The sequence below is a fragment of the Ascaphus truei genome, chromosome 5 (genome assembly GCF_040206685.1).
Source record: "Ascaphus truei isolate aAscTru1 chromosome 5, aAscTru1.hap1, whole genome shotgun sequence".
In the NCBI taxonomy this organism is placed as follows: domain Eukaryota; kingdom Metazoa; phylum Chordata; class Amphibia; order Anura; family Ascaphidae; genus Ascaphus; species Ascaphus truei.
In genome coordinates, this window is record NC_134487.1 from 177,037,948 (window position 1) to 177,064,142 (window position 26,195).

Consider the following 26,195-nt stretch of genomic DNA (forward strand, 5'->3'; position numbering starts at 1 on the left):
AGGCCTTGTGGGAGGGTTGCAGTAGAAGTTAACCCCTTCATTACCGTAGTGGTTACAACCGCTAAGGTAATGAAGGGGTTAGCCCCTCGCTCTGCCGTCCCGCAAGGCCTAAACACCACCCTGGGGTAACTACTACCTTTACCCACAACAGAAATGGGTTAAAGTGCTATTAATCAAAGATAGCTAATAGCGCTTTTCCCCATTCGTCTTCCTGCCCGTCCTCTACGTCCTCCGTGGGCAGGAACATTACAATTTTTTTTTTAAATGGCCACTAACCCTTTAATCACCATAGCGGGTACTAACCGCTATAGTAATTAAGGGGTTAACACCCCTTCCCCACTACCCACCCGGGAGGCCTAACCACCCACTCCGGGGCAACCTATTGATTGGCACAGCGTTAAACCATGCCATATAATAATACGGGCATGCTTTGCCACTATGGCAGTCCATGGGCAACAAAATAAGCACCAAAAAAGACAACAATTAAATCAAATCAAGCACCAAACTAGACAATAATTAAATAAAAAGAACCAAAAATACAAAATATAACAATCAAATAAAAACAAGCATTTGCCAAAAAATGCATTGCCTGGCACTGTATTTACAGTATAGTCCAAAAGGGGCATAGATAAACACATTAGCAGTCAATGGGCAACTTAAAAAATAAAATAAAAAAAATGCAATAAAAATAAAAGAACATACATTCAATATTTTTCTTACCTTTGATAGCTTCACCCTCCAATTCCACCTGCAGTAAGAAGCTCTTGATCCTCGACATCTGGTAAATTCTTGTCTTCTCTTTAATTGTAATCCAATCCATTGGGCAGATGTGGTCCCGTTGTCTTCTTAAACTCAAATGAGACAGGAGAGGCCTTGTATAAGGCCTGTGTTGTCACATTTGAGTGTCAAATGATACACCCCCAATCCAATTGGATGGTGTACCATGTGACAGGTTTTTTTTGTGTTTTTTTTTAAAGGATGTGATGTCATCAAAAGGAAGGAAAGCCAGCCAATCAGGAAGGCTCTGCTTCCTTCCCTTTAAGATGAAGTCACCAAAAGCAAAATGGCTGCCATGACGTTACTCCAACCAATTGGATTGGGAGATATACATGTGAGGCATAGGAAAATGGAAAAAATGTGTGGTGCTCTGAAAAAAAAGCCTCAAAATGTTATTCAAAAATTGCAAAATTCAATAAATGCATATTAGGTTTCCTGAAATGAAACCCCCTGGATGATGAATAAGGGATAGCCAATCCACAGGACACAAAACAATCTTGTATTAATCACTCCTCCATTGTAATCTGACTAGTGGGCTAGGGCCCCCACGAGCAATGTAGTAGGGGGCCACACAATAATGTGTCCCAGCATGTGATATCAGAATGGAGTATATGCTAGTGATAAAATAACTCACATTTGGAGTTGATGATGTCCGTATGGCTGTCCAGGTTTCTTCTTTCCCAGTGGGGGTGTGCTTCCGTTTTTTCTGTGGGTACATGTGAGGCATGGCATGTGAGGGGTCTCCTGAGCTGAACCACTTTGATTTAAGCCTCGGGGAACCCCTACCTCCCGACTTACAGGCCCTGTTATGGGGTGCCGGTATCTCCTGCAGTATTTAAATCTCCCGGTCACGTGACGCGGAGGATTTAAAAATGGCGGGGATACCGGCTCCCCATCCCGAGGCCTGTATCTCGGGAAGTAGGGAGTCCCCGAGGCTGAAATCAATGCGGTTCAGCTCGGGAGACCCGCTGCTCCCATACACCAGTAATAAAATTAATATTTAACCTGCATGATCGCCTGTAAGAGTCGTGCACGGGGACGCAGTGTCTCCATGCAGCTCTTCCAGGCTGCAGTTTCAACAATTAGTTATAGTGTGATAACACTTGGAAAAAAAACAAGTCATTCAATGCTGCGTTTTTAACAAACTTTTTACGAAACTTTAAAAAAATGCTGTTTTTTCTTAGTGAATACCGTTTTGACACGTTTTATAGCAGGATAAAACAATGCAAAGTCGATCGGCAATGCACTGATTTTATCACAGTTTAGTGAATAGGCCCCTATATATAATTGATATGGCAACACTTTTAGGAAATGTGGGATGGGACTCATGCTAATGGCTATGCAAAGTATATTTAAATATCACTCAGGTGTGTATATATATATATATATACATATATATATATATATACACACCTGAGTGATATTTAAATATACTTTGCATAGACTTTGCAATATACTTTGCATACACACACACACACACACACAACGACGACTGCTAATAAATTTAGAAGCAACGACGACTGCTAATAAATTTAGAAGCAAGTGTGTGCATGTGCATAACAATCCGCAGAGAGATTCAGAATCTGTCTGTGGATTCTAAAAAATCCATCCGGATTGCAGTCAGTGGCAAATTCGCATGAATTCGTCCACAGTGTCAACATGAAATTCGTGTGCAGAACATAATTTGGCTGAATTTTGATAGTTTTGTTCATCTCTAGTGGCAGGCAGCCCCAAGACGGATAGGCTGATCACAGTAGTAGTACCATGTGCAATAGGGGCCCATGGGACATGGAGCATTACCAGCGCTATTGAGCAGTGGGATACTATAGGTAACATTGTAATTATAGAACCTCAGCACATTCCCAGCAGGCCGAGATAGAGGCAGCTAGGGAAGCCATACAAACAATGCAACCCAAAGACACTTGATTGGATGTACCAGGTACACTATGTACAATACACAGTAATAGCTATAATAACCATGACACTGTGTGTGAGATAATAAAGCTGGTGTTTGAATGAATAAAGTTCCTGGCACCCATTCTTGCTTTTCAATGCACAAAGCCTGCAACCCTGAACAAGCTAACATCCTGAGTAGCCAATATTACAGACACTGATGTTATCTCCCAAAGAGATGGGAAGGTAGGGTGACATTTGGCGCCCAACGTGGGGCTGAGACAGCAAAAGAAGAAATAATATTTATGTGTTTTCGAACTTTTTGCATATTTCTAGGGTGGTGGAAGCGGATAGATATGATTGTAATCGAGTAAGGGGTAAATATTAACTAATTGAAATTACTTTGTGCAGGAGAAAGGTGAATTGGCTAGTGTGTATTAACCATGGTTGCATATCTAAGTCACGTGCTCACAAATATGATGTTCATGACAGATGGTATATTGGGGAGATATTGTTCATTTGAGGGAACTTTGCAATGGTGAAAAGTGACCCAGGTAGAGCTGTGAATTAACCCGTCCATATGCAGATCACGTGCTCACAGGTGTGCCGTACTGTACGTGACAGTATGTAATTAATTCTCTAGATGCACTAATTAGGTAAAGTGTCTGAGATTCAACCAAAGAAGACAGACAGATAAAATACTTACAATATGTATACATTTTAATCTCAGGAAGGCAGGCAGGCAGGCAGGCAGGCAGAGGCCAGTGATTTCCAACAGGGGGTTTGCTAACCTCCAAGGGTTCAAAAGGTTTCACCAAATATATATAATAGCAGACCCCAGGCAGTATAGTGGGTTCCTGAGCCCGTGTAGGGACTGCGCAGTGGTATATTTGCATGGGTGGTATAGCTGTGAATTACAGCAGGAGATTCCAAAGTCTCTCCCATAATGCTTTGAATTCGCAGTGGCGAAGCATTGTGAGGCATCACTTTGGAAGCTGCTGCAGTAATTGACAGCTATACCACCCATGCAGTCTGCACACACTGAGGCACATTAAGCATGTGTTACCCCCACAAACTCAGGACACTATACTACCTGGGATCGGTTTACATATTGTAAGAATGTAATTATCTCTCAAGCAGATAGACAGACAATGTATACATGTATATATGAATGTATACATATAGTAATGATTATTCACCCATTGAAGCAGCAGACAGACTATGGAAATCTCAGCTCTGGACATGCTAAGCTTACATCCAACTGAGATTTACATTTTTTTTCTCACTGAGGATAAAGCACAGGTGAGACATGTGTGAGCTTCTCTACCATTAGTAATTTGTCAGAGGCTCAGAGGATTTGTGAGGATAACTTGTTGGTACTGATGGGCCTTGTGTCACAATCCTTAGTGTCAATTAACACAGATACTCTGAGCCCACAGTATGTATGTGTTTTCCTGAATGTTATTCCTAGTATTGTGTTTGACTCTGGCTTCAGTATGACTGGACTGGATTTGTGAAAACACCCAGACATGGGCAGGTTTGTTGGATCAGGTGTCTCCAAGTAAGAATTAAGCTCCAAATCCCTGCTGGGAAGATGCTCAGTGTATAAATAGTTTATGTGAAGTGGTTTGGCTGACAAAATTAATAGGCCAAGCATGTGAACTCAACCAAAAGGCATCTCCACAGACCATGGATTGATATCATAAGAACAAAAGTCTTTGCTGGTCCCAGGGAGGATTATATTTGTTACTGGAAAGGGGAAAATAAAACTGTCTGGCATAGGAAAAGCTGTACATCCATGTAACTTCTTCAGCGACACAGATAAAAGGCCTGCAGCCCCCTTCCAGCCACAGTGCACAGTGGCAATGAGCAAAGCAGTGGATCAGTGGAGAAGTGGCCAGTGGTAATGGCGTTACTCTTAAAAGTGGGTATAACGTATAAACCCATCGTCGATTCCTTGTGTGTTTGTGCATGTTTTGTAGTCCTGTTGTGCAACTACATTTTTGATGCATTGTGGGTTTTTTATTACACAAAAAAAGGCTAAAATCAATGCCATTTTTTCCTTGATAAATCTGGTGGTGTTTATTTTTTTATGAATGCCCATTGTGCCGTTGTGTGTTGAATGACCCTTCACCTGTGAACAAGTATAAAATGTACTTTCACGGATAGTTTTCATTGCCTTAGATGAGTGATTTTCAGCCGGGGTTCTTCTGCAGACTCTGCTCAAGGGTTACAGGGCCGATTTGGGGGGGGGGAGGGGATAGAGCTGGGACATCTGTTCCAGCTATCCTAGGCCTTACGGTTCCCCAGCAGCAGCCCAGCATTTACTGCAATCACCTCCCTCCTCCGGTGTGTGCCGGAACTTGGGTCAAACTTCCGCCTGAACGGAGGAGGCAGCTGCGAAACGGCGCAGCACAGGAGGCCTCCTCACCCTAAAGTAAGCGGTGTGTGTATAGGAGGGAGGGGAAAGGAGAGACAGAGGGAGGGGAAGAGTCACGGGGAGAGAGAGAGAGAGGAGTGTGAGAGAGAGAGAAATGTAAGAGGGGAAGAGGGAGAGATGTAAGAGGGGAGAGAGAGAGGGAAGAGGAAGAGGGAGAGAGAGAGGGAAGAGGGAGAGAGAGGAGTGTAAGAGGGGGAAGAGGGAGGGACGGGAGTGGGAGAGAAAAATGAAGGAACTGAGAGACGGGGACTGTGGAGAGAGATGGGAGGAGAGCGGGTTGGGGTTCTCCAGAATCTCACAATATAATTCTAGGGTTCTGTAATGAATATTGCAGAAATTATTAAGTATTTTAATCACTCTGGTACTTGAGAGGTTAATGTTGGTTACAAATTGTCTTAAAAATACAAGAATTGTTTTTATGGCTTGTGAAACCACACCATGCCTGTGTCTTATAGGTTTTATGGGACTGGTAGCATCTAAAAATAAGGGCATCTGTTTTTGCCAGTGGATGAATTGAAATATGGCTTCCCTGACACTAGAATAAACAGGACCCTTTTAAATGTACCTTGAAAGACATTCTTAAGGGGATCTGAAAATAGCAGAGGGCGTAGCTAAGAAGGTAGTCCAAAGAGAATAAATGTATTAAATATGCAGATATCATGGGCCCGAAAGCAATTTGCAAGAACAAATAGATATTTCCAACCGTTGCGATTACACAAATCATATTTAATATGCAGGTGATTATCTTAAGTACACAGATGCAACAGTGAAGACGGCATGTGTCTAAGTATTATAGAAAAAAAGTTAAGTCTTTTATATATTGAGGCAAACTTTAAAGAGTCAAAGGGATGGTTGTTTTCTTTCAAGTCGTAAAACTGATTGATTATGGAGGTGGGCGTTTGTTGTTCTCAATGAAGGTAATGTAGAAAATAATATTCTCCTTTTTAATTATGTTATATTTAAACTAAGAGAGTATCTGACGTCAACAAGATATGTGAACTGTCATACTTTTCAGCTCAAGATCTGTGAGGAAGAAACTTTATACATGTGTAACCCCTCCATTTTACTGACTATAAACCTGATGCTGAGGTGGGGGGGCTAAGTTCGTATACCTATGTTGGCTACCACAGGTGCATGGAGCCAGTAATGCGACACAAGTCTTAGATGTATCATACATACAACAATAACAGTAACCCCATGATCCTTAGAAATAGGATCACCGCATAAAACGCACAGTACAAATTATCATCACCGTTCACACCAGCATTGCGCATGTGTGTTTTATAGTCAACTAAATTAGCCTCCCAATTCTGTGTGATCAAGCCTATACTTGGAGTACCCGTACACTGTTGGAGCTCGTGTATTATCACTGTTTTGTTGCAGGACTGTACTTGGCAAAGATTTATCTTTTGGTATCACTATTCCAATGACCAGGGAGGGAATCCCCTCCGTCGGCAGTCTCTCTCTCTCTCTCTCGCTCTCTGGGCTTGGGTTCTCTGTGGCTGGACTCTCCATCTGATCAGCCCCCCAGTCTCCAGGTCCAGTTTCCCAGGTGGCTCTGAATCGAGCCTCACTCTAAGCAGATCTCCCCCACTGTCATGGCTGCCCCCCTTTTTAAAGCTCACTCTCCCCCTTCGTACCTCCTTCACCAGACTGTCTACTGGATTTCAAATTTGAGCGGAGCGCTGTGTGACTCGTGAATATGAAAAAGAAAATAAATATAATAGTGCAGATGGTACAACAATGATGGTCTGAGTGTATGTACTCTCTGCAATAGTTGTACTCACAGATGACAATGTCAAAGATAGGCGTATCAGAGACCCTTCTCTCTCTGATGGGAGCCCTTTAATGGATCCCCCCTCAGCGTGGTGTCTTGATACAGGAAGCTTGTGGTGTAGATAGTCAATTATTCTCCCAGGGGTATATGGAAGTAAAAGAGAGCGCACAATGGAGTAGTATAGTCTAAATTGTATTAGCAGCAGTAGATAAATATATGTATAATACACTCACATTTTGAAAAACAATAGTGTTCGAGGGAGAGGACAGCTGTGGTTGGAGAACGCCGGTTTCTCCAGGAGCGGCGGAGCCCTTCCGCATACGTCACGAATACCCTCGTCACGTCCTGTGTCGTCTTGGGTCAGGGCGGAAGAGGCTGCCTAGTGTGTCCGTCTCCTGATGGTTTGCCAGCACTTGTCTCCAATGATCTCCCCAGCTCAATCACCTCCCGAATCGATCCACTGCGGGAGGTGATTGAGCTGGGGAGAAAAAAGAATCGATCCGCTGCGGGAGGTGATTGAGCTGGGGAGAAAAAGAATCGATCCGCTGCGGGAGGTGATTGAGCTGGGGATAAAAATAATCGATCCGCTGCGGGAGGTGATTGAGCTGGGGAGATCATTGGAGACAAGTGCTGGCAAACCATCAGGAGACGGACACACTAGGCAGCCTCTTCCGCCCTGACCCAAGACGACACAGGACGTGACGAGGGTATTCGTGACGTATGCGGAAGGGCTCCGCCGCTCCTGGAGAAACCGGCGTTCTCCAACCACAGCTGTCCTCTCCCTCGAACACTATTGTTTTTCAAAATGTGAGTGTATTATACATATATTTATCTACTGCTGCTAATACAATTTAGACTATACTACTTCATTGTGCGCTCTCTCTTTTACTTCCATATACCCCTGGGAGAATAATTGACTATCTACACCACAAGCTTCCTGTATCAAGACACCACGCTGAGGGGGGATCCATTAAAGGGCTCCCATCAGAGAGAGAAGGGTCTCTGATATGCCTATCTTTGACATTGTCATCTGTGAGTACAACTATTGCAGAGAGTACATACACTCAGACCATCATTGTTGTACCATCTGCACTATTATATTTATTTTCTTTTTCATATTCACGAGTCACACAGCGCTCCGCTCAAATTTGAAAACCTGCACAAGACCCATCTGGACCTGGACAGTCCGCCTAAAGGGTGTAGAGCTGCTTTTTTATTGTCGTATTGCACATTATTATTCCTATTTTTTCACATATTGGTGAAGGTCACTAAACACATTTTGTTTATTCATTATAAATTGAACATCACTGTCACTTATATTGTATAATTATTCAACATTCACTTAGTTTGAGAAGCGCCCGGTTTTTATTTTTGTTTTTGTCTACTGGATTATCAGTCAAATATATCTTTGTTTAATAAGTAAAATCTATTATTAATAATAATCTTTTATTTGATGAAATGGTCTGCATTTATTATAACTGTATGTTCTTGTAATAATCTTTTTCTGTAACCTAAGCACGGTTTGTTGTATACAAAGCTTTTTAAAGCGCTTTTGTATATGGAAGCACATAAGTAATATTTTGGGCTCTGATTGAACTGCTACACGTGTTGTAGAAATGAATTTACATTTTCAGACACATTTTGCTACAACAGATTCTGTGTTAAGTGCACAGTTGTCTTAATAAACAGAGACCAGAGGCTCTGTACAAACATCTTTTAATAATACTGTGACAGGGTGAAGTCAGCCACTAACAGTTATGCCTGGGAGACATACGCCTGAGTGCTTCATCCAGCACCCAGACGGTTAACCCAGGAGGAATCAGAAGGGAGCCAACACACCTGTCAACCAGCATGAGATATAAGGAAGTCATTGCTGGTAATCAGGTGGCTGTCTCAGAGCAATCCTAGACAAGCTGCTATGCAGATGGATTCTCAAGTATCTCTCTAAACCAGCGGTGCGCAAAGTGGGGAGCGTGAGATTGTGCTGGGGGGGGGGGGCGGGCAGTTGCAGAGGCCCCACGCTCTTCCCCCAGCATTTCAATTAAATGCTGGGGGATCGCGCGAGGCCCCTGCAACTGTTTACTTACTGGGATTCAGCCGTCTGTGTTATGTCGCCATGACACCATGTGACCTGACGTCACACGCCCACGCAGCGTCATCTGACACGGATGAAGGTAGGTAGGGGGGCGAGAGACGGGGGCGCAGCACTAAAAGTTTGCGCTCCCCTGCTCTAAACCACAGTAAGAACTGTTCAATTTGCACATCACACTTTAAACTCACACGATTTGTTTCCGACACCTAAAGGGGCGTGAGATCGGGTCCGCGATGTGAATATGAGGAGCTGGGTGAATTTTTGTTGGCGAATTTGGTTCTGCAGCAGATCGGCTGATTCCTTTGGTCTGTGGATTTCAGCAGATCAATCTCAAAAAGGGCGATTCGTGTTGTTATTAATATTATTATTATTACACTCCGCAAATTCCTTCAACCCGTGGACTTATTTGTAGAATCAAATCTGAGGATTTAGCAGTCCGTTGGCGGATAAAGAATCCGCCAGCCAATTTGTAGAATCCAATCCAGGGATTCAGCAATCGGTTTGCCGGATTCTTAAACCACCAATGGGCTGCTAAATCCGTGGATTGGATTCTACAAATCAGTCCAAATCAGTTGTACCCCGTTGCAGTTTTTTATTAATCCACACGGATTAAAACCAACAAAATCCGTCCTATAAGAAAATGCAGAAAACGGATTTGGATTCGCCCATCTCTACATATGATTATGTACGTATGGGGTGCCGGTATCTACTGCAAATGTACGTTTCCCACGTCACAGTCCATGTAACCGGGACATTTAAATTTGAAGGAGATACTGGCAACCCATATGAAGGCCTGTACCTGGGGAACACCCCTGCTTCAATACGATGTTATTAAAATGGCATGATCGCCTGTAAGAGCTGTGCACGGAGATGCAGCTTCTCCCTGCCCAGCTCTTCCAGACTGTTGGAGTGAAATCGCACGGGCATATCGCTTGAAAAGCAAGTCGTGCAGTATATCATTTTTTTAATCAAAAGGTATTTACCAAGCGCTATATCTTACTGAATATAATTTTTCACAAATTTCATACCGTTCGGTAGGAACATGCAAACACATTCGATGTTGCAGTGATAACATCGAAGCTACCTGAATAGGCCCCATAAACTCTTTAAGAAAACCAAAGTCTGATTTAAAAATAATAATTCTCTTTAATAAAGCATTTTTATTGCCTGGAAACTCTAGGTCCCAGGCTTGCTAAACAGTGCCAAGCGTTAGCATACCTCTCTATTCTCTAATACCTCTGCAATTCACCGAGATACCTACAGTATACACATATCTGCTCTTAAGGTTTCCCAAAATACCATTATATTTCCAAAAAAGGTGTTCGAGAGATGATCACCAGAAAAGATTCCCAATTAAGTTGCACTCAGCCTATTGTTTATTTTTCCTCATAATTAAACAGTAGGTGTCCTAAGGTTGCTTATGTTTCACAAACACCAAGGAGATAAGTACATAGGGAAATACTAAAAGTTAAAATCATTTTATTAAACTCATCTATCAAAAAAAAAACAAATAAACTATATTCAAATTCTTGCTTCTCTTTTTTACACAGTATGTACTAATTGTTTCACCAATGATAATTATATCGTAATCGTTTGGTTATCACACAGTCTCCAGACGCTAGTATATGCAGAAGTGAACAGCACCCTAATCCTAGGTTTATCACTCTCGGTTGTACAGGGTATCAATCATGGTCGCACAAAGTATCAATGTCTGAGATGGAATACTTGTCTCAATAGTGGATAGTTACTATTGTAACCCTGCTGAGTTGCAAACACAGCAGTAGTCAGAACACAGCTCATCTACTGTTATTTCTTACAAAAGGTAAGTATCAGTATATATAGTGTATTATGTAGGACTGTGAACTAGCTCGGTAGGCTGCCCCTAGGGTCAATGCAGCCTTACTAAGAATTATATAAATGTAATTCTTACTTTTGCTGTCTTAGCTATGTAGTTAGTATCCATAAACAGAATAAAATGCAAATGCGGCTCTGATCTCACACGGGTAAAACAAGGGGTTAATGCCTTATAAGCACATATATAATGTTAGCACCAGATGTTACGTTTGCACTTGGTATCGTGTAGGACTGTGAGCTAGCTGGGTAGGCTGCCCCTAAGGTCAATACAGCCCTGCTAAGAATTATATATATTTAATTCTCACTATTATTGTCTTAGCTATATGTGCTTAGTATCCATAAACAGAGTATAGTACAGATGTGGTTCTGATCTCATATAGATAAAGCAAAGGGTAAATGCCTTATCAACACATATATGCATACAATAATAGCACCATGTGTTTTAACCCAGGTCAGGCATTTCATATGAGTCAGTAATTGCACTTAGTAATACACTGCTTCACACAGCATGCTTAACAGTTACTAGACGCTGGATGCAGAGACGCGGAGCTAACACGGTTGTATGAATCTATATCTATCTACAGTGTGATAATGCCACTCAGCTGTATTCCAATCCAGCATTAAGATATGTGTAAAAGGGTACCTTACCTAGTATGAAAGGGTAGCAGAGTGGCTTATAACTGCAGTGTATTATTAAGTGCAATTACTGACTCATACCAAGTGCAAACGTAACATCTGGTGCTAACATTGTATATGTGCTTATAAGGCATTAACCCCTTGTTTTACCCGTGTGAGATCAGAGCCGCATTTGCATTTTATTCTGTTTATGGATACTAACTACATAGCTAAGACAGCAAAAGTAAGAATTAAATGTATATAATTCTTAGTAAGGCTGCATTGACCCTAGGGGCAGCCTACCGAGCTAGTTCACAGTCCTACATAATACACTATATATACTGATACTTACCTTTTGTAAGAAATAACAGTAGATGAGCTGTGTTCTGACTACTGCTGTGTTTGCAACTCAGCAGGGTTACAATAGTAACTATCCACTATTGAGACAAGTATTCCATCTCAGACATTGATACTTTGTGCGACCATGATTGATACCCTGTACAACCGAGAGTGATAAACCTAGGATTAGGGTGCTGTTCACTTCTGCATATACTAGCGTCTGGAGACTGTGTGATAACCAAACGATTACGATATAATTATCATTGGTGAAACAATTAGTACATACTGTGTAAAAAAGAGAAGCAAGAATTTGAATATAGTTTATTTGTTTTTTTTTTTGATAGATGAGTTTAATAAAATGATTTTAACTTTTAGTATTTCCCTATGTACTTATCTCCTTGGTGTTTGTGAAACATAAGCAACCTTAGGACACCTACTGTTTAATTATGAGGAAAAATAAACAATAGGCTGAGTGCAACTTAATTGGGAATCTTTTCTGGTGATCATCTCTCGAACACCTTTTTTGGAAATATATTGGCTTTCTTCCCATTGCACCGCCACTACAACTATATATTGATGGATATTAAGGTTGAGCAGGAATGACCCCCCTTCCTACTTAAAAAAATTCCCAAAATACCACTCAGATTGTAGGCTCTGCAAGGCAGGATTGAGTAGTTTTATTTATTAAAAGGCAATGTGTGAGGTTTGAAAAGTTCTGTATACTATAATTTCATTTATGAAGAGCTCTAACAATTGTCCCTTAAAAGGTATCACAACTTACAATTAATCTACTGTAGTTGTACAAGTCCCAATCTTTCTATGAAAACTTTCAGGATTTGGCCACCACATCTCACTTATTCGAGTCAATGGACCATTGGTACCTGCACTCATCCCATGTAATCTACCAGCCTGCAGGGCCGTCAGCAGAATTTTTGGGGCCCAAGACAAACTTGAAGAATGGGGCCCCTGCAAATGTTATGACAATCACACTCGGTCTATTTTTCCCCCTCATGTCTCTTCTTCCCCCCCCTTAGTGTCTTTCCCTCTTTCCCTCTCACACCATTTATCTTATTCCATATTTTTCCTTTCTCTAGTATTTTCCCTATTTCACTCCTCTCCAACCCCCTTCCCCCACACACAATTCACATCTCCTAGCCCCACCCACCAGGTCTCTCTCCCCACTCCAGCATGTCTTTCGCTTTCCTCTCTCCCCCAGCATGTATTTAATTATTTTCCTTTTTCCAATGTAATTTTTCTTTTTCCCTTTCCCTAATATTTCTCGATTTTGTTTCACCCATATGTAACCTCTCCCCAACCCCCTGGAGGCTTACTAACAGGTTAGCTTATGCCATGCCCCACCCTATGTTGCCATGGGGATTTTGATGTCATGGAAGAGTATTTAAGTGAGGGAGAAGATTCGAAAAGGTTAGGTTCCAGGAGGACAGGAGTAGAGGAGCCTCAGGGAGAGTAAATAAGTAATGTTTATAAAGGAATAGCACATACCAGGCCCCCCCATTTATTATGTTGTACAGTAGATAGGGACAGGACCCTTTTGAGTTAGGATCCCCAGAAGAAGCAATAGAGTCCTGAATATTTAAGGAAAAGGAATGCGGCACGCCACAGAGGGCTTCAGGAAAGAGTGCTCCCGGGTGTCGTCAGATCATCTCTAACTGCGGATCTGTACTAATATTCCTCATCAGTCTTTATGGAAGTGGAAGTTCTCAAACAGATCAAAGGGTCATGTAACAAAGACCCACCAGGATTCCTGTACGGGCCTAGAGAAATCAGATCAATACCGATGATGATGCCCATGCAACAAGGGGGGCCGGGTCCCACACTTATTCAGAGCAACTAAGTCAATGTACCTCCCTCTCCCCCTCATGTATTATTAGTTCCCCTTTGCCTTTTATCCTCCCTCATATTGTCATCCTCCCTGCATTTTCTTTCCCCTCGTGTCTCTCTTTTCTCACCACTCGTGTCTCTCTTTTCTCACTTCTGTATTTCTCTTTGTACTTGAATTTTTTCTATTTTTTCCCTTTCTGTCGTCTTCCCTTTATGTCTGTTTTTCCCCTTTCTGATTTAACCCTTCCCTCCCTCTTCCCTTTCCCAGCCTGTACTGTATCTCTGGCTGCAGCTTCACACGTGCTGCTGTTTGTGGCCCTGCCCACCTACTGCACCGACACACTTTATTCGAGCAAATACCCAGTATGTACCTGGCAGATACCTGGAATGCGCCGCTCCTCACCTCTGACAAGCCCCGTTGCATTTGCCTTCCCAGCCTGGGTTCATGCCTGGCTGACGGGCGGCTTATCTGTTAAATGATAATGATTAGGATTTAATAGGCTGCAATGCTTCGCGTGTCTACGAGATGGTATAAATTCATGAATTGTAATGCAGTATATATATATATATATACTGTGCAGTATTGCAGCCAGCGGGAATAAAATGCTTCAATCCCTGCCTGGAAAATAACCCAATGCACTCGGGCAGAAAACAGTCACAAACCTCAATACACCCGGGTATACCCGAATTCGTGGGACTAGCCGAGCTCGAATAAAGTGTGTCGCCAGTGTAAGGCTGCAGCCAAGCAGCATGAGAGCGCGCTGGCGCGCCGTGATGTCACGCGCTCTGCTTGGCCAGGCGATTTATGACCAGCTAGTTGTGCATGCAGGGGGCAGGGCCATGATGTCACAGAGCTGGTTCGCCCTCATTGGGGGAATCGCTCACGTGACGCGCCAGCGAGCGGCATAATCAAATTTGCTATCCTCTGCAAGCAGTTAAGCATCGTGCATGCACAGGCGTTCGCTCACGCTGCCCACACACATTGCCGAAATGGGTTTCATCGCGGCTATGCAGGGAAGACGTTTTCCCCATTGTGCTGCCTGCATCTCTGGCCCAGTGCAGAGAAATGTCTGCAGGAGGCAAGGCCCCAAAGCCCACAGGGCTGGGACAGCAATCTTGGCTTCCCCCTCTTCATCCCCCTGTCAGCAGCCCTGCCTGTCTCATACATTGTCTGCACTACACTGGCACAAAAGGAAAAATTAAACCCAAACGAATGAAGCTGAAATGTGCTTTCTAATGATCATAGAATTAACTTCTTTGGGTTTTCTGCACATGATGTAGGTGCCAGCTGAGGCATGTGGCACAAAGGAGCTACTTTAGGAAAGTACCCTAATACACTCTAATAAGAAGACAATTTATTTGCACAGTATCTGAGTAGCTGATAGTATCATGGCAGTCTTTCCTCATTGACTAAATTCCATGCAGGATTTTGCTGTCTCCTGCCCCCCCACCCCCCTTCATTCTTTGGCAACAGCACTGCGCAGTCAGCAGTTTGCAACTCACAATATTTATGGTAACTCATTACATCCACATGATGTATTTCAGCTGTAAACTTGGCCAGCAGGAATGGAACAAACAGTGTAGCGTACGCAGTACAGGGGTCTGTGATTCACTCTCTTGGGGTTCTGTGTCCTTAAAGGTACTTATCTTTTAGGTCAGAAAACTACATTGTAAGGGAGATGGAGGAACATTCAAACAATTTTAAGATTTACAGCTTCCGTAAAGTCTCTGTAAACTTATGTGCACTTTTGCTAGCGCTGCTGGAAAGCCTGAATCTCTCGGCTTCTTTTTCATCTAGCATGCAGCACTTATCATCTGAGATCTCGAAAAGACTGTTCATGGTCTCAAGCTTCAGCAAAGTATCCGGCCGCTCCTCCTTCTCTTACCGTGCACCCCAAAACTGCAACAATCTACCGGAGACTCTCACAGCCACCACCAGTCTAAGTTCTTTCAAAACTAAAGCCGTCTCACATTTTAATCTGGTCTGTAACTGTTACATACGCCTATAATATATATTATCTCTAACTGAGTGTAGGAGGGTCCCCCCTGGCTACTATTCTACCCAGTGGGCTGGCAGTAAACCCTGGTACTATCAAATTGTCAGCAGTTGGTATGGGGTTTTCCCCTTCACCTTTGGTATTGCACTTGAGTGACAGCAGGGGGCGGTATATCCTGTTGTAGCTGGGACAACGGGGTGCCCACCTTCTGGCTGTACTTAAGGGCAGGAGCACCCTAAAGTTGAGAGTGGTTCCTTCCCTCTGAGGAAGGCACATCACACGACTGAGCCTGAGATTAGGGCCTTCCCATGTGCTCTTCCCCCCGGGGAGAGTGAGTGTGGACCATACCTCTGCCATATCTATGCCTCTGCTAGGGAGGTGGGGAAGAGCTAGGACGGCTGCGGGTACCCTTGGCCCGTAGTGTCGGTCCAGGGACCATCATCCAGTGAATGCTGACAGACTGTATCCAGGCAGAAGACTGCTGAGTAACTGTTACTGCAGAGTGTAATAATAAAGTAATAAGGGAGACCTAGAAGCCGGGCAGGGAGGTTTACAGAAACATCATCAAATGCTGCCCCATAAGAGGAGAAATACATTTCTTCCTACATCGTGTTATATATGGCTACTCTGCATTGGTTACTTTGACTCTGGGGCTAGATTCAGGCGGCTTAGCGAAGAGCTAGCAAGGTTGTAGAATAATGGACACCAGGAAAGTTTGTAGTACAACAGTCATGTACTCATGTCCCCATTGACATAGACCACTCATACACATTAATAACGTTGTATTGTATTTTATAATAGACATACCTGAATACAGTTCTTCCATTAGTGCCCACTCTTAACACTCCAATGACGGTTCTTTGATTTTAGTTGTTCTGAGTAAATGTGGGACCCAGCTCCCCTTGTTGATTCAGAACCATCATCAATATTAATCGAATTACTCTGGGCCCCACGATAATTCTGGAGGATCTTTTCTTACTTGACCAATACCTTTTGCCTGTTTAGGAACTGCCATTTCCATACAGACTGATGAGGAATATTAGCACCGATCCGCGGTTATAGCTGTTCTGCCGGCACCCGGGAGCCCTCTTTCTGAGGCCCTCAATGGCATCCTGTATTCCATTTTATTACTTATTCAGGACTCCATTCCTTCTTTCGAAGATCCTAACTAATTGGAATCGTGTCCTTATCTATAACACAACAGGGGCACCTACTGTAGTCTATACTATTACTTTATAAACATTACTTATATACTCTCCCTGGGGTACCACTCCTCATGTCCTCCAGGAACCTAACCTTTTAGAATAGTCCTCCTTAAATACCCTTGCATGACATCTTGATCCCCATAACAACCCAGGGTGGATCCCAGCATACAATAGCCATGTTCGTACCCCTTTAGGAGGGGGCAAACATTTCACTACGTTTTCTTTGTTTGCCTTCCTCTGGAAATACTGTAAATACAAATGTAACCCTGTTCCCCCATCCCCCCCGCCCCAGTCTCACATTGGACCTCCTAGGTGAAATGCTATGCTGGTTACATGGCTCTGTGTGGTGCATACCTGCTGGTAACAGAGGGCCCTGAGTCTCCCGCGATGGGGGATGAAAGGGCAGGCTTCTGGGGTGTGGACTGAGTTGTACTCGGTGACAGCGCCTCCATCTATTGCAGCCCCTAGGGATATGGGGTGGAATCCCTGCAGTAGAATTCTTACTCCTCTGGCTGACAGATTCCAGTCTCAATCAGAGGATATCTCAAACAGGAACACTTTATTATCTCTCCTTCAGCACAGCATACACAGCAGGCGATAGCTTAGGAGTTCTCCATCAGGATGACCCTGGACAATCACTGTGGGTACAGGGCCCCCACAGTTGTCCCTGTTCTTCCCTTAGTCCGTGGTGGAGTAAGGGGAATAGTCTCCCACCTCTCCCAGAGGGAGGGCCTCAAGCTTGCTAGAGCCCTGACAGATTGGTTGGGTAGACTATCCTCACTCCAGAGGGGAGAGGAACTGCTAAATCAGGAAGTGCTATGCAGTAAGTAGCTCCAGTAAGCACCACCCCTGTATCTCTAATTGGACACAGAGCCTGATGACACTACCTTCACTGACTCACTGCACAGCATGTGTGGGGAAAATCCATGATTGCTCCTGGCAACCTGCCCTTATCAGGTATTATCGCCAGGAGGAGGACAGAATAATAGTCCAAAACCTATCGGCTACACAAATATAGGATAAATATCTGTCATCTAAATTTAGTATAGGTTGAACTTGATCGACGTATGTCTTTTTTCAACCTCATCTACTATGTAACAAACACATTTTAAAAAACACAAGCAAATAACAAAAATATGAAATTGAAACATGGTTATTGTAAAAAAATAACATTTGTATTAAAAAAATAACCCCTCACATTTATGGCCTACCTATCAACACTTTACAAGTGGCTTTATAAGTGACACTATTGTACTTCAAAGGATGTCAAATGAGTATTGAATCGCATGGTTGTAAGTGGTCGGAAGATATTCCCACAGCAATTACACTGTCCAATTGTGCCCCACCGATCCGTGTCTGAATGTGCCCCACAGCTCCGTGTCTGAATGTGCCCCACAGCTCCGTATCTGAATGTGCCCCACAGCTCCGTGTCTGAATGTGCCCCACAGCTCCGTGTCTGAATGTGCCCCACAGCTCCGTATCTGAATGTGCCCCACAGATCCGTGTCTGAATGTGCCCCACCGATCCGTGTCTGAATGTGCCCCACAGCTCCGTATCTGAATGTGCCCCACAGCTCCATGTCTGAATGTGCCCCACCGATCCGTGTCTGAATGTGCCCCACAGCTCCGTATCTGAATGTGCCCCACAGCTCCGTATCTGAATGTGCCCCACAGCTTCGTGTCTGAATGTGCCCCACAGCTCCGTGTCTGAATGTGCCCCACAGCTCCGTGTCTGAATGTGCCCCACAGCTCCGTGTCTGAATGTGCCCCACAGCTCCGTGTCTGAATGTGCCCCACAGCTCCGTGTCTGAATGTGCCCCACAGCTCCGTGTCTGAATGTGCCCCACAGATCCTTGTCTGAATGTGCCCCACAGCTCCGTGTCTGAATGTGCCCCACAGCTCCGTGTCTGAATGTGCCCCACAGATCCGTGTCTGAATGTGCCCCACAGCTCCGTGTCTGAATGTGCCCCACAGCTCCGTGTCTGAATGTGCCCCACAGCTCCGTGTCTGAATGTGCCCCACAGCTCCGTGTCTGAATGTGCCCCACAGCTCCGTGTCTGAATGTGCCCCACAGATCCGTGTCTGAATGTGCCCCACAGCTCCGTGTCTGAATGTGCCCCACAGCTCCGTGTCTGAATGTGCCCCACAGCTCCGTGTCTGAATGTGCCCCACAGCTCCGTGTCTGAATGTGCCCCACAGCTCCGTGTCTGAATGTGCCCCACAGCTCCGTGTCTGAATGTGCCCCACAGCTCCGTGTCTGAATGTGCCCCACAGATCCGTGTCTGAATGTGCCCCACAGATCCGTGTCTGAATGTGCCCCACAGCTCCGTGTCTGAATGTGCCCCACAGCTCCGTGTCTGAATGTGCCCCACAGATCCGTGTCTGAATGTGCCCCACAGCTCCGTGTCTGAATGTGCCCCACAGCTCTGTGTCTGAATGTGCCCCACAGCTCCGTGTCTGAATGTGCCCCACAGCTCCGTGTCTGAATGTGCCCCACAGCTCCGTGTCTGAATGTGCCCCACAGATCCGTGTCTGAATGTGCCCCACAGATCCGTGTCTGAATGTGCCCCACAGATCCGTGTCTGAATGTGCCCCACAGCTCTATGTCTGAATGTGCCCCACAGCTCCGTATCTGAATGTGCCCCACAGCTCCATGTCTGAATGTGCCCCACAGCTCCGTGTCTGATTGTGCCCCACAGCTCCGTATCTGAATGTACCCCACAGATCCGTGTCTGAATGTGCCCCACAGCTCCGTGTCTGAATGTGCCCCACAGCTCCGTGTCTGAATGTGCCCCACAGCTCCGTGTCTGAATGTGCCCCACAGCTCCGTGTCTGAATGTGCCCCACAGCTCCGTGTCTGAATGTGCCCCACAGCTCCGTGTCTGAATGTGCCCCACAGCTCCGTGTCTGAATGTGCCCCCCAGCTCCGTGTCTGAATGTGCCCCACAGCTCCGTGTCTGAATGTGCCCCACAGCTCCGTGTCTGAATGTGCCCCCCAGCTCCGTGTCTGAATGTGCCCCACAGATCCGTGTCTGAATGCCATTTTGAAAAAAAGGCCTCTGCAGGCTCACTGACACTTTGACCAAATGTCTTGGAACATCACCAGTTGCTTAATTAATGTAGTTTATGATGCTCTAAAGCTACAGTATGAACAATAACTGCAATACTTTAGACATGACATGCTTACAATCCCAGATGAGAATACTTACTTTTCACAGTTAAAATTTAAGTTTGTCTCACTCTACTAAGATTTGGCCAAATCAGCTGTATAAACATGAGCAAAAGCAATCACGGTGCCCTTGTGTGAGATAAATTTCAAGCAATTCTATTTAGTTGTCAGCAAGCAGGAGGCTTTGTTCACATGTGCGAATGTGCCCCCCTCTCCCCTACTGACTGTGCAAATGAAGAATGTAGTTTTCTTAACCCACTTACTGCCAAAATGAGCTTCAATGTAATGAGCTGGACTCCAAGGGGTCTATGTACCAATATCATATTTGAAATTTGTGACGCGTGTATGAAAGTCGTTATGTGACTTCACTGTCTTCACACATATGATGCATAGTTCGTTGTTTGAAATTAAGTTTGGTGCATTGAATCATGTTGCCTGTCTGATTGATACAGTTTAAATGAAAACAGAATGATTTACACTTTCTATTTATGACAAGTGAGAGTAACTATCAGTTATTAGTGTAATATTACTCATAATAACCGAACGGTGAAAATCATACATTTTTGTTAATCTGTATAATGAAACATCCGGGCTGCCACGTCAAAATAAAAACTTTTGGTTTCATACAGTACATAGCATCGAAATTCTGCGTTAACAATATAAACAGATTTTAGGTACAACATGGCAGACAATTTTGAGGCAGCTTAACCCTTTGTGGATGCAAAGGGTTAAACAAGTTTTTAGCTCACAGTACGTTAGTACATAAAACTATTTTTGACGCTTAATGCTCACAGTCACGAAAAACAAGGGTAATGCATAGTAATACAAATGAATTAAATAAATAAAGTTATTACAGATGCACACAAATGCAACATAATTTGTGATTTCAGTGCGTACATGTTACGCCTAATAATAATGCCTCGGCCCCCCAAGTGAATGAGATCAGACTAGCTTAATTATCCTGGTGTCAATTTCTTGTGACTTTGGGCAAGTGACTTTATTTTATAAAACACAATTATAATTAAGCCTCTCCCTGACCATTGTAATCTCATAAGCAATATATTACTTCACAGATCCGGGAGCGTTCTTGACCACTGGAATGAAATCTACTACTTTGTTGAACATCTGGCTCAGAGATTTATCAGGTGTGTATACAACAATACATTGCACTGTGGGGTTACACAGCGGCTTGGATATACTGTATGGGAGTCAGTGCAAGTAAGGGAAAGTTCAGCCAGAATGTCATTTACTGGTAGACTGCATAGATTGAGGAATTTGAGATCAACAGGACATTCTCTGAAACTGTAGGGTGGGAGGCTCAGGGGAAGTCACTGCCTTTGAAGTGGGTGAACCTGCTCAGAATCCCAGTGTCCTCTCCTTGTGACCTTGGCCATGTCACCAAAGTCAGATTGTAAGCTCTTTGGGACAGGGACTCATTGCTCTCCCAAATTCAAGTGCTTTATAAGAAAAATAAAACAGTATTATTATACATTATATATAGATTGATACAGGAGATCATTCTGATTGGTCAATGTCAGAGCTTGGCTTGTAATGAGAATGTGGGAGTTATTTAGCACCCTTTTGTGGATCTGGACCAATGTGAGATTTTCCTCACGTATTCCAGCTGGGAGACTAGTCAATAACCCCCTTACGTTTGTGTCTTCACATTTCAGTCCTCAGCTCCGAATGTCTTTCATAGTCTTCTCGACAAGAGGCTCCACATTAATGCGGTTGACAGAGGACAGGTGAGCAAATGCAACATAGACCACGCAGGGTCTATACCAAGTACTAAGTATATCCCCAATGTATTGCAGACAGACTAAACAAATAAGAAGGTAGGAGCAGAATGACTGGGAGTCTCCTGACATCTTGGGTAGACTCTGGAGATTGACCAAATCTCCCACCACAAGACTGTGTGTAGGTGCACCAAAAGATTTGGCAAGTGTAAACAAAGAGCTGAGGGCTTACAGATGGGGTGTTCTTATTTGGAATTTGGGCACCAGGAAACTGCAGCTGAAGGGAGCTTGACCGGGCCAATCGCAGCTTCCCCACACCCAAAAACTCAGTAGACTAATTTCTCATGAGGATTAACACAGCGGGGGTCACTGATTCTGAATGGAACTTCCGCTGCATTAATCCTATCCGGTCGAACCAGTCTGGAAGAGCTGTGCAGAGAAAGCAGCGAGAAGCGGTCCCTCTCTGTCTCACTGCGCAGCTCTTACAGGCGATTACACTGTTTTTATTACATAGGATTGAAGCAGGGGGTCTCCAGAGCTGAACCACCGTGGGCCCAGTGGTGGGATTCAGCCAGTTCGTACAAACCTGTTACTAAAATTTCACAGGTTCGCCGAACCGGTACTTAATTCTCTCACCTGTCTGAGCAGCGGGCGGTGTCTACCAGCATATCCCGGCATCTTTTCCCTGCAAATCTTCTCAGTATGCCCGCCGTGTTGCCATGCCACCAGAGGGAACACCACATGACATAACTGCATCACGTGACACCCCGTTGCTATGGCACCAGGATGCTTGATGACGTCACAACGTCATGACTAAGCCTTGAGAAAGAATATTGTACACGAAAAATGTGCGTCAGCATCAGACTTCACGCAAACTTCGCGCAGTTTCCAGACAGGCACGAGAGGTCTCATTATAGGTTCTGGTTAAGAGGATAGTATTCAGTTTTAGTATGGCAAATCTCTTTTCTCTGCACAGGTCTTTCAGACTGGTGGCAGCCTGGTAGGATTAACGCAGTGTGAGTCCCATTCAGAAGCAGGGACCCCGCTGTGTTAATCCCTTGGAAATTCCCACTGCGCTGCCCTTGGCTGTGATCAGGCCGCACTTGGGCCGCGGTTCACCCACTACAAGTGACGCCCATGGTTCAGTCGAATGGTGCTACATCTGTTCCTCTAAAATAAGCAGGAATGATCCGTACACACAAAAAGAGAATACCAGCGACCCTCAATACACCACGAAACCCTGTGACAGATACTCCTTCATTATAAACGCAGGCTTATTATTTACAAACAGTATTTGGGCTTAAAGGGGGGTGGGGGGACATCTCCACCTCCATTATAATTCTTTGTGTACACACCTAGAGTACCTTTTATTTTCACACACACAGGGTCCCACTTACAATTCCACATTCATTTTAAATGTAACACTTCTTCCCCCGGTCAATAGAAGATGGGGCCACATTAAAAATAATTGTCTCTTTGGGGTTATGGAAAGTGCAATTGACGCTCAGCGGATCTTTTTACCTTGGTTATCAGGGGGCTGATGTCCCTGCAGGCTGATATGGCAGAGAAAGAAGTAAAGGCATCAGGAACTTTTATGTTTATTAACTTTAACAGCAGAACAAAACAGAAACAGTCCCATAGATAGATCTTCCTTGGGATGTTCACTCAGCATTCCCCAAGCAGGCACATTTCTTCTTACCGGTAATTGTGAGTTGCAAAGTCATAAAATGTAGATAATTTCAGAGGTCCTTGGAGAACTTATCCTTAGGGCTTGATATTCCCTTACGACTGGTAACATACCCAAGACTATAAAGGGGGACCCCCTTAAACTGGGATATTTTACCTATCCTGGAAAACAAAGAGGCTTCTTAGTGCTATCAAAGGAACAACTATATACACTTGGGATCCCCTTACACTGGATCCACAGAAGATCGGAAGGGGGGGGGGGCACGAGATTCCGCTAATCTATAATCCCATCCCATTTCCAATCACTGGGCAGAATAGAATAAAGCAGAGTGACCTAGACATGTGACTATTCCAGCACTTTCTAGAACTTATGTAGTAAACAGACCCTTGCCTGACTACTCTGCAATATTGTAACAGATCAGGGTACTGCTGAGTGTGAATGCTTACCTCCCTATTAAACAGTAAATGGAGTTGACACCCACAGTGGAGCTACATAAAGAAAAAGAGAATTTATTTTAGAGATCTGTCACCCCTTACTTTATGGAAAAAAGAGAGATCCAGCGCTCCACGGATTTCAAGATAAATGAATTTATTGTGCCACACGACGTTTCGACCAACAGGTCTTTTTCAAGTGATTAGGCATACATGCCTAATCACTTGAAAAAGACCTGTTGGTCGAAATGTCGTGTGGCACAATAAATTCATTTATCTTGAAATCCGTGGAGCGCTGGATCTCTCTTTTTTCCTCAGTGTAAATTGGAATTTGCCTGGCAGGTACTTCCTTGAACCAGCAGCACCGGTAAACTGTATGTATTTATTTATATTGTGGTGTGCAGCCTTAAACCCCCTTTACATTACCCCTTACTTTATAGCATTAATACTGTTAAAATCTTTCTAGAACACAGTCCAAAAAGCTTTGCCTCAATGTTTAATAAATGTAGGTCTTTTTAAGTTATTAAATAGAAATAGCCGTGTTAGTCTAGAAGCGATAGTGCAGAGTCGGAGAGTACTTCAGCATTAGGAGACAGCTTTTTTATTTGGACTAACAATTGATATTGTAAGAGAAGCTTTTGAGAGTTCTACTAAAGACTTCTTCCCCTAACCTCCCATCCTTGCATTACGGTAACGCCAATCTTCAGTAAGAAGTTAATCCACGGAAAACTTCATAAACAAACTCAATGACACTAAGAATGGCCAAGACCGTGCAACAACACACGCTGCAAACTTTGCAAATATATGCCAAAATCTCACAGCCAGTCACAAACATAGAACATGGTAAAAGATGTTACATGTTAAAGGATCAATGTTAAAGGATCATACTGTTGCACATCCAGGAAGGTTGTATATATGATTCAATGCAGTAAATGTATCCAAGAACGCTACATTGATGAAACCAGCCCAAAACTTCAAACCAGAATTAACCCGCACATACACAATAACACTCCATGAAGAAGGAAGATACTGCCCTTCAGTGGGACCCACTTCTCACAGCCAGATACAGGCAGTCCTCAGTTATCCAAAGGAATCCGTTCTGGAAGTAGAGTTGGATAGTGAAACTGTTGTAAAGCGAGTCCCATGTTAATCAGTGGCGGTGAGCGTTGGATAACGCATTCCGGCGTCGAAAAACGCCCCATATGGTTGCATTGTAAAGCGTTGGATATGCCATTCGTTGTAAAGTGAAACATTGGATAGCGAGGACCACCTGTAATTCCATGAAGGACTTAAAAATCCAAATACAGATGTAAATAAGATGACCTTGTTGCTACTACCGCAGTGGTCCCGGGACTAGGGATGGGTGAATTTTGGGGGCAGATTTGGATCCGCAGCGTATCAGCCGGTTCCTTTGGTCCGCAGATTTCAGCGGCTCAATCTCAAAAAAGGTCACTCGCATTTCATGGATTTTTAAAAAAATTATTATTACCAATACAATCCGCGGTTTCAATTCTACTAATTCTTCCACCGGTTGTATCCAATTGCGGATTTTGATGAATCGGCACAGATTGAAACCGGCTAAATCCGTTTGCAGGTTTTACACCACGAAACGGATTTTGGGGGGAAAATGAGAGAAAATCCGGGAAACGGATCTGGGCGGATTTATCCATCTTTACCCGGCACTGGAGAATCAAGGCTGTAGGGGGCTGGGGGAGCACTTGGCCATGGCGCCGGAGACAGTGCGTCTTGCTCCATCTGTACCTACACTATACTTGCTCAGAAAAGAATCAGCGGGTTTACAGTACTAGAACTGAAGTGTCGGGATGTATTAGGAGTTAAAACTCAGATTTTGCATCCATGGCAGGGAGCAGATCAGACTAGGGCTGGAGGAGCTGGCGAAGGTGGTTCCTGGAGGAGACACGTTGATGCATGAAGGAATTGAAAGGGTAAGTAGAAAATCGCTAACGTTAACCTTTTCAGTGCCATTGTGACATATGTGGTATGTTATAGACCAGGGGTGGGCAACGCCAGTCCTCAAGTGAAAGACTGAGCCACTTGTGCTGAAGCAGGGATATCCTGAAACCCTGACCTGTTGGTTGCCCTTGAGGACTGCAGTTGCCCACCTCATGGCAAATACTTGTTTTCTAGCGGGTGGCCAAGCCGAACCATTTTGTTTGCAACCACTACCAACTTTTCAATGAACAATGACTGAGCACAAACAGAGTCCAAAAGGATGCCAAGCTGTCTCTGAGCGGGCCCACTGACTGCACTTCCTTGTCAGTCTTAGCTGTACAAGCTGTGCAATGCAGCAGCAGAGACTCGGGTCTAAGGAATCCATGTAA

At 44.1% G+C, this 26,195-nt stretch overlaps 1 protein-coding gene across 1 annotated transcript in view; it reads left to right on the top strand.

The window, feature by feature from the left end:
• The window catches only part of ANTXR1 (ANTXR cell adhesion molecule 1), a 184,732-nt gene that overhangs the window by 44,695 nt on the left and 113,842 nt on the right, over positions 1-26,195 (top strand). Inside the window, exons 2-4 of the mRNA XM_075601304.1 lie at positions 21,073-21,144; positions 21,673-21,744; positions 25,718-25,799. Of these exons, the coding sequence (XP_075457419.1) occupies positions 21,073-21,144; positions 21,673-21,744; positions 25,718-25,799 (226 nt within the window). The remainder of the gene's footprint in view (positions 1-21,072; positions 21,145-21,672; positions 21,745-25,717; positions 25,800-26,195) is intronic.